The sequence below is a fragment of the Brassica oleracea genome, chromosome C5 (assembly GCF_000695525.1).
Source record: "Brassica oleracea var. oleracea cultivar TO1000 chromosome C5, BOL, whole genome shotgun sequence".
NCBI lineage: Eukaryota > Viridiplantae > Streptophyta > Magnoliopsida > Brassicales > Brassicaceae > Brassica > Brassica oleracea.
Window position 1 is genome coordinate 31,223,830 of NC_027752.1, and position 9,452 is coordinate 31,233,281.

The 9,452-nt window shown below is 39.5% G+C and overlaps 1 protein-coding gene and 1 pseudogene across 3 annotated transcripts; both read right to left on the reverse strand.

Moving 5' to 3' along the window:
- Positions 1-244: 244 nt before the first annotated feature.
- Positions 245-2,850, reverse strand: LOC106343362 (annotated as a pseudogene). Its single transcript, XR_001269948.1, has 3 exons — positions 1,656-2,850; positions 1,112-1,274; positions 245-1,035 (listed from the first exon to the last, which is right to left on the reverse strand). The product of XR_001269948.1 is annotated as an FRIGIDA-like protein 4a (transcript).
- A 1,817-nt stretch (positions 2,851-4,667) lies between these two features.
- LOC106295490 lies at positions 4,668-8,888 on the reverse strand. 2 transcript variants are annotated; one of them, XM_013731408.1, is made up of 4 exons: positions 7,801-8,888; positions 6,001-6,308; positions 4,946-5,323; positions 4,668-4,822 (listed from the first exon to the last, which is right to left on the reverse strand). In XM_013731408.1, the coding sequence occupies exons 1-3, from the start codon at positions 8,667-8,669 to the stop codon at positions 4,968-4,970; spliced, it is 1,533 nt and encodes a 510-aa protein (XP_013586862.1). In that variant the 5' UTR covers positions 8,670-8,888; the 3' UTR covers positions 4,668-4,822; positions 4,946-4,967. The 2 variants fall into 2 exon arrangements, with proteins under 2 accessions (XP_013586862.1, XP_013586861.1); XM_013731407.1 differs by having other exon boundaries at positions 4,668-5,323.
- Positions 8,889-9,452: the final 564 nt, after the last annotated feature.

Genomic DNA, 9,452 nt, shown 5'->3' on the forward strand with positions numbered 1-9,452 from the left:
GTTTGCAAGGTTGTCAATGATATGCAACCAATGTTTGTGACAAATCGTCGAACAACTGGTGTGCAAGGTTGGTTTTAGCGAATTGATTGAAACTGATGGGTCTTGCAGCTCTGTAGAATGGTGACATCGATTTGTTCAAGAAAGAGATTCAAAGCAACGACCTTACAAAAGAACCAGAATGGTTTTCGACTTGTGAGCTATGTTTAGGATGTCTGTAAAGACAGGGACGAATGTAAGAGAGAGGTTTGTGACAAAGAAAAGTTTTCATTTAATTAATAGAAAGATGATTTTGTGGACAAAACATCCCAAGGAAGGGTTTTGTTTATAGGTAAACTAATAAACACACAACAGAAAAGGAGAGCTAACTTACTAAAAGGAGTTAGGCTTCGAAAATATTACAACAAAACGTAGATAGACAAAGATGCAGACGCAGAGAGTAGACCAGAGTAGTTGTCACAGGTATCAGTGGTTGTTGGTTATTACCATCCTTCCTTCTTGATTTCTCTAAATTCAGTAGTAAGCTTGCGGATGGTGAGCGTGTTGGTGGTGCTGCTGCTGATGGTAGTGTGGGTGGTAAACCGGAGGAGCTGGGGCAGTAACAGGAACCGGACCGTTGCAATAACCGCTGTACGCTGGATAACCGATAGGTGAGCCTTGGTATGAGCCCGGGATAAGCTCAGGCGAGTATGGATAAGGTGGGCTTCTGTTGCTGTAGACAGTAACAGGTGGGGATGGGTAAGCTGATGGTGAAGCGTACTGAGGTGAGTGAGAGGGTGATCTGATGAAGGGGAAGGAAGAGACGTATGCGTTTGTGATACGACCGACTTTGGCTGGTGGCATTGGACCGTTGTAGCTGGCTCTGGTTCTCTTGTTTGCTGGTACAGCTGCTGGTTTTCTCTTGTCGGTTTTAGTCTTCTCCAGCTGGTCCAAACGCTTCTTGAGGTTCTCTGGAGGGAACTCTTCTTTGAGTTTGTACTCTTCTATGCACTTCAATACCGCCTTGAGAGCTGATTGCTCCTTTCGCGCCACAAGATTCTTAGGAGAAGAAAAAACGGTTTAGTTAGACTGATAAAAAGATAAAAATGTTTCAGGTGTAAGATGAGTAGATTACCGAAGGTCGGCCAATGTTGCTGGAGTCCTCCACTGCTGTCTTCTTTGCGTCCCTTAGATAGGCTTTGAGCAAACAGGAGGGAACTTATCCACAAGACCAACTTCATAAGTAAAATGAACAGCATCAAGTTGATGTCCCCTGCTGATCAACTCTTCGATCATATCTGCAGAAACAAAACAACTCAAGCCATCATTCATAAGCTTAGATCAACGAGATAAGAGAAAAGACTTCAATTTCACACAGCCTATGATCAGTTCTAATCTCGCTAATATACAAAATTACATCTAATGTCTCAGTCTTCGCCACAACATAATGCGATATAATATTACCAGACACTGTAGAACTGACTAAAAGGAAAAAGTCCAACAATTTGAGACAAAGCACTACCAAATGAGATTGAACAAACCACAAACTAGTATAACATCTGGGTGTGGTAATAAAATAACATTCTTTATTAGTGAGAAGCTATATTAAATGAAACTAAGCTAAGCTTTCCAAATACTACTTAACATTGAGCATAGCAGGATCATAAGCTTAGGCTTACCTGGCATCTGATCACCTAAACCAACCGAAACAGCAAGCTTCGGCATCTGTTTACGCCATGCGGAACCAACAACAAGCTTTCTGTAGAGACCAAGATCTTCACTTCTGAAAATCCCAAACATCACAAGATGCTGCAGAAACGTATGGACATCAGGAGTCTTCACATCCTCCACCCTCCCTCTCTCCTCCAAACTCGCCTTCCACGTCTCTGCCACCTCCTCAGCCTTCTCCTTAACGCTAGGAGTAACAATCAACCGCGACTTCCCGATCACCGGATCCACCATCACAGGCCCTAAACTTTCCAGAATCACCACACAAGCCCATGCGAAATCGTTCATCATCTTTTCTCCAGACTCCCTTTTATCCACCGGGAAAACCTCAGAGATCGCCTCGAGCACCAACATCTCCGGATCCACACAGTCCCCCAACGCCGCCGGAATCTTTGACCGGGGATTCTCAATCTCCTTCTTCCTCGCCGTCACGAAGCTCCAGAATCCTCTAGCGTCCATCTTCCAACAGAGAGACTTCAATGCAGAGAGAAGCCCTTCCTCATCATCGTCGTCAACCTCACTGTCGTCGTCATCGCCGCCGTCTCTAGCTTTCTCAAGCGACTCCAGAGCAGCTCTGACGCGTTTCCCAACTTTCTCAGCGACGATCTCGACGCTGCGGTCGATTGACTCGAGAGAGGTCTGAGTCTGGTTGTCTAGGGTTTCAATCATCTTCTTCAGCGCCTCTGATTTTTTCATCAGGTTCTGCTCCAGTGTAGTGAAGTGATCGGTGAGATCCTTCCACATAAGACTGCAGCTCGTCATCAACGACGCCTGCTTCTGAAACTTGTCAAAACTCGGCTGTGCTAGCTCGGTTAACTCGCCTGGATCGGGGACCAACCCCATCGTCGGAAGCTAAGGAAATTCAAATTTCAATCTCAGAAATAGTAGAGAGAAAGGTGACGAAAGTGTTTGAAGCGAAATTGCTAGAAACCCTAGAAATGGCAAAAAGTTAGGGACGATGAAGATAAGAGACAAAAACTGTGACGTGGACATGTCATGAAATCGACACGTCTCGGTGGAGTCTGATTAAAGGCGCGGTAATGAGAGCCGCCATCTATATTGCGCAGACTGTATTGCTTTGGTATGTTATTGTGAACGGAAGATGCGTAGGATAAGAGAGTTTTGAGCGGTGACGTGTATAAGGACGTGTTTGGGGTGGTGGTAAAATATATACTACTAAGCGTCGCCTTTATCGCTTAAAGAAAAAAAAAAGAGATAAGTGGGCCAGGCTCACTGACGATCACATGCGTTCAGTCGGAAACCAGTAAAGCATTGCCGGTGAAAATATGAAATGTAAAATTGAGCTTATATCAAAGTATAGAAAAAATATTGTCTATATAATTAAATATTTTGTAGTTTAATTTAAGAACACATGTGTTTGACAAGATGATCTTTAGAAGGCTGTAAAATGGATCATTCACGCGTGAGGACAACACTTGGACCGAATATTTGTGTGTTCTAAGACGTGATAATTAAGCAGGTCATAAAAGACTCATTCCAATTTATTTACTAATATCTTATTAGTTTTGCTAATCTTCGTACTATGTTTTAATATCTTGTGATATCAAAGAGGACAAGAATAGAAAACAGATACTATAATTTGAATTATTAAAGTTACCTCGTTTTTTTGCATCATTATAATTGGCATTTGCTATAAAACCTTTTTTCTGTGGATATGTACAAAACGTAAAAACGGGACAATGACATATGAACAATTATTGAAACATCCTTACTCATCTCGTCTGCTTGGTTATACATATCATTTTAACTAATATGTAAATTAAAGCGACAAAACACAATTAGAATGAGACGAAATATGAAACTGACTATATAATTAAATGGGTCCGCAATGGATGTCTACAAATCAACCGCCGTTTACTGTTTACACTTTACAGAAAAAAGGAGAGAATTTTGAAAATGTTGTAGAGAGATATCATATGCATAATGGATAATGATCTAAATGCATGCACTGAATTGACACTAGTCTTGTAGTAACATGATTAAGACACACATTGCACCATCTCAAGTCCTTTTTAATATGTTCTCGTTAGAAAGTCTGGTTATAATATGCTGTTAACTCTTACCCACTACCCAAAGTATTTTGTCCTAGATATTGTAAATTTATAAAATCATATCCGGCCGGCTAGTTGTTATGATGGTGGGCAGTGGCCACAATATGATACTATGTACGTTAATAAACATGAATTATTGGCAAACTTGAAATAAATCAATCAAATGGTGAAAACTTAATTTTCATCTATATGAATTTTGATATAATAATGCTAATGAGATATATCTTTCGTCATCAATATATGAGACGAATTGATACCTTTCTCTAACACACTCACTTTATATAATACAAGTCACAGGTCTGAAATGAGTTTTAGATGTTAGAGATGTCTTTCTAATCACGGCAAATGATGTAGTCGGAGTCGACCAACGAAAACAGGAAAGAAAGTTCGGTCAAGAGTCACTATGATTCAACGGATTAGGTGAAGTCAGCACAAGAAAGTAGAGTAAAAATAATTAATCCCTTTTATACTTGTCAATTAATCAGAGACATAAATAAAGTGAAAAGGAGAAACAAGATTCATATACATATTTTAGTGGCTAAAGCAAAGCACCCAGAGGATACAATGCTTCTTCTTATCTGCTTTTTATTTTCATCCCAATTGATAAAATTTTAAACACAAAGAGGTTATTATTACCTAGCTAGGCACCACAACAACTGCTGTCGCCAATCTTAAGTACCAATATAAAAAGCAGGACAACACCAACACAATGTCATATATCAAATACATATACAAAATGCACTAAGACACCATTGTTTGGTTCAACAATCACATCTCTTTATGTCTCCATTTTAGCAGAGAAAACGTACGCAACCATCATAATCCGAATATGTATAGGTGTTAGATTTTATTGGCTGGCTAAAGCCAAACGAACAAGATGACAACCAAAAGGGGAAGAAAGAATAATATAAAAAATTAACAGGGACATGAAAACTCAAAAGCATCAAACACTATATCACATTTTACTTCCAAGGATGTTGTAAAACAGAAGCTCGTATAATATATCATCAGCCCACACCCATATTAGTCTATAGGCAATGTGATCACTGAATCAAAGGATCAAGAAAACCAAGAAATTTTATTCAATTATAAAAAGAAAACTAAAATTTTGCTTATGACTAAAACATACAGATTCAGTAGGCAATAAATACCCTGAAATTAAAGTGTACCTTCAGGAAGAGACGTGTAAATTTACTTTGATCCTGCGAGTTCTCTTAGGCTCTCAATTGTGGTCTTCTTCTTTGTCTCCATATCGACTTTGTCCAAGTCTTTTACGGTCGCCAGATAACCATAAAGGACCCTCTTTTTCTCACCTGTCTTACCATCAACCTCCATAAGACTAGGGTTGTTCTCATCATCTTTGCTTGGAGTGAATGGTTGTAACCCGGCCCAACTTTTGCGCCCACGGTTCATTTTCTCAAAGTATTCGGCAATTCTCAAAGCTTCCCTGAGCCCTGAATCATCTCCCGCAAATTTAAAGAGGGTAATTCCTAGATGACCGTCTCTTCCATACAGTGCCCTTGATTTCCCAACGTTGAATTTTAGTTCTGTAAATACAGATAGACATCAAAACCAAGGCAGTAAAAATGTACCATCGATAAGACCAATAACTAGATACTGCCATACTGGTTTGTGCACACCAAACCTTATTCATTAGCCTATTCACATTGCACATTATGGAACCTAGTGTGAAACAGCGTCAGTTCCGAAACTAGATGCTGACATTTCCTATATAGGGAAAATAGTGACGTCAACGTTCTGTTGAAGAAGCTTATATACTTCTTAGACCACAATTTACTAGATTCTGATATGAGAAGGTAGTGAAAGAAATAACAGACCAGAGATTGACATTATTCTACTGCAAGCAATAACAGTTTCCAATTCAAAAGGGATCCGAGGAAGGAGAATGAATGTTAAGATGATAATAAATTACGGTTGGTTGCAAGACTTTCTACTTAAGAACACCTATTGGGGCATCCTTTAGTGTTAGCAAAAACAAAGAGAGGGATTTGGACCCTGAACTTTCTTCTGAAAGATCAAGGAAATGATTTTTGGTGGCACAGATCTGAGATAACAATCAGATATGCCGAATCATTAAGATTAACGGGATTCATCTATAAGTCCAATTGATGGAGATAACCTACTCTACGAGACCAAAAGCGAAGAGGATCCTAAGGTGCAGATTAACCAACGCAAGATTCATAAACATTGCCGCATGTTGTACCTCTAATTCTATCATCCATTCTTTTGCTTCCAAGACCTTCCATACGCCCATCTTTACCCTTCCCTGTACTCGTATTGTGAACAATAATGTGAGGTGGCCATAGAATCAGCTCGTCTTGATTGATTGCTACCATTTCCGCAGGTAGATTCTGGTAAGCCTTCGAGTTATCAGGGGGCTTTGAGAAATTCCATCCCATCAATACACATAGAGCTTTGTGTAGGCCTAAGTGATGCACACGTGAGCTAGTATCATCGCAATAGTACGTGTGCATTACCAAACCATGTGTATCCTGGACGTCTTTAGGACACCTGTGTTTAAGCAGAAGTCGAATTGGAAACACTCATTCAGATTCACCAAAAAAATTCTGCACAATAGTCTGAGAAATTAAACTCAGGAAATCAGAATCACCAAAACTATTGAAAATACACTTATCTGATTAAAAGTGTAAAGCAACATCCACAAATCAGTTTATTTCATACGAAAATGTGTATTGAATAAGCCAATGATAAACCTAAGCTATAGAATAGGGTTATAAGTGATGCAAGGAAAACACATAACATACATAAAACACACACATAAACCTCTGGAGTACCATCATAACATAGCTGAAGGGTTGGAAAATATCAAAGATAACTATAAAAGGCTTTAGAAAACTTCATCGTAAACTTTTACATCCAAAGAAGCTTATTTTGTGACATGAAAGAGCATGAAAAATAGATGATCACTGACACTAATTGGAACGGCCATCAAAGCGACCATGCATTCAACATACCAAATTAGTTGACAACCTCCATCTAGTTATCAAGCTGGAACAAATTTAGATGGAAGTGCCTATAGTTACAATATCTACATTACCTAAAAAGTTAAGAATACGAAGTCGGACAGCTTAACATGCTGGATTCATAAATCACAAATCACAAATCACAAGCACAGCGGTAAGGGAGAGTAAGCACATTCTTTACTGATAATAGAAAGCTGATTTACGGGTCACTATCAATAAGAGCTGCATATTATTTGATACCCTATGTGAAATATAAATAATCCTGAGAAAAATAATAAGTAATGCGGGTGCCTATAAAAACCAGTTAACATCGACATATCAGCACCCTGATTTTAAACAGCTGCAAGAAAACTACCATTATACTGGATCAAGTATAAAAAATAAGCCTACAAAAAGGCAAGGAGTAATAACTTGAGTCGATAGATACCCAGAGACAACTAATATGATGTAGAACAAAGATTAAATTTTAAACAAATGAGATACAAAAGAGCAGTCCAAGGAGTATTAGGTACGAAGGAGATAAAAACTAAGTTAAATAACACCTAATATCAAAGTAAAATAGCTCAACTGAATTATCTAAGAGGCAATTCAATAGAGAGTAAACCCAAAGCATCGTACTATAATGAGTAATCAATATAAGTATATGCATGTTACCGCTGCATTTTTAGAGCAAAAATTTCATTAACTACATTAGCAAACAAGGAACAAGATAAACGAGAAGCAAACAACGTTAAGCTACACAGGAATGCTACGCATTTAGCTAACATCACAACCACTAAACCATGTCAAGATAGGTACTATATTAAGAAAAAGTTAACATATTAATCAAAAAAAAGAAACAAATGTGTTCAAGGTATTTTAGTGTTCTCTCTTACTTTTGTTCATACTCATAGATCCATCTACGACACAACTGACAAATTAAAGAAACCATAAAGAACAAGGCAATAAGGGTCTCCAGCAAAAGCAAACTGCACCTAAGCAAAAAACAAACACAAGAAACAGATTGAAACTCATCAAACCTGCCGCAGACGAGACACTGAAGCCGCCCTTTCCTCCCGTTCTCCAAGTAGTTCTTCTTCTCGGACGGGTCCTCGTAAATCCGCTTAACCAAATCCAAAAACGCTTTCTTCAACGCAACCTGACCTCCATTCTCATTCCTGCTTGATCCCACCCGCATGTGCTTAGCCGCTCTAGCATCTTCCCCAGAATCCCTCCTACTCGTACCAGCCATAAGCGAGGGATCATTAGGATTCGCATAGAGCATAAACTGCTGCCTTTGTCTCAGCAATTCACCTCTCTCGTCCCTCCCATCAATCTCTTCCTCGCCTGGATGTTTCCGTTTCATTGATCCTTCGTGCTGCCTCTGATCTCTAAACTCCTCCGGAGGGAATCTACCGAATTCAGGTCCCATAAATCTATTAGCCGCCGGATCAGGGAGACGGGGCTTGGGAGGGAAATCACGGTAATTAGGAGGAAGCGCGAAGTATGATCGGACGCTTCCGTCGACGAGGACGATGGTGCGACGCTCGAGCATATGGAACCCGTAAGTCGGCGCAGGAGGAGCACCAAGCGCCGCCGACGGATCTGGGAAAGCGAATTGCGCCGGGGGTAGAGCAGAACGCGATGATGATGAGGGTGTTGGATTGGGACGGGATTGGCTCGTGATCGGAGCTAGGTTAGGAGAAGGATTCGGAAGTTTCTTATCGGGGATTTTCTGGCCACCCGTCGTCTGCTTGTTGTTGCTGGTGGTTGTGTTAGTCTTACTGCTACCACCATCGTTGTTGTTTGAGCCCCAACGAGATTTACGGTGATGGGAAGAAGAAGCTGCGGCGGAGGTTGTTGGAGGCTTTTGAGGCGTTGACTTGGCGTTATTGCCCCCGACCATCATCAATTGCTGTGAAGATCAGGTTTTCGATCTTCGTGATCTTGATTCTACCTTCAGCAATTCTCGCTGAGATTAGCTTCAATCTGATCTTCTATGCAAGAAGAAACGTGACGCGAGGATTTTAAATTAGGGTTGGGATTTTCCGTGAATTTAGACGGTGAATGAAGCGGAGAGAGATGGAAACATTCTCTTGATTAACGGTAGCGGTCAGAGCTGGCCATATATTTTTTTGCCCATTTTTGATCCGAAGAAATTTAGATTTTTTTTTTTTTTTTGAAACACCTTTTTTTTTAAAGGTGTGCAACACGAGGAATTTTCGAGAGGCCACCCATCCTATTACTACTCTCGCCTAAGCACGCTTAACTGCGGAATTCTGATGGGATCATGTGCATTAGTGTTGTTATGATCGCACCTAGGGATGTTAATATGGGCTATTCGGGCCCGTTTAGACCATGTCCGTTTAGATCATGCTCGTTTATGCCCGTTTATTGTCAAGTTTGTTTAGACCCGTTACCCGTTTAAACTAATTTAATGTTAGCCCATTTATGTTGATAGTACCCGTTTAGGCCCGTTTAATTTTTTTTTTTGTGAATTTTATTTTTTGTCAATAATCTTTTGTCATATCTTTATATGATTTTTAATAGTTTTTACTTGATTTTAAAACTTATAATAAATAAAAATTCCAATTAAAGCAAATTTGAAAAAAATACTTTACTTTTATTAAATATTAATCAGTTCATAATATCATATAAAACATCAACAAATTTTAGTAGGTTTTAAACACAA

Coding starts and splice junctions, on each gene's coding strand:
- LOC106295490 (XM_013731408.1), bottom strand. CDS start 8,669: ATGATGGTCGGGGGCAATAACGCCAAGTCAACGCCTCAAAAGCCTCCA. Junction 6,309..7,800: donor CAGTGTCTCGTCTGCGGCAG/GTTTGATGAGTT, acceptor GCTTAAACACAG/GTGTCCTAAAGACGTCCAGG. Junction 5,324..6,000: donor AATGGATGATAGAATTAGAG/GTACAACATGCG, acceptor CTGTATTTACAG/AACTAAAATTCAACGTTGGG.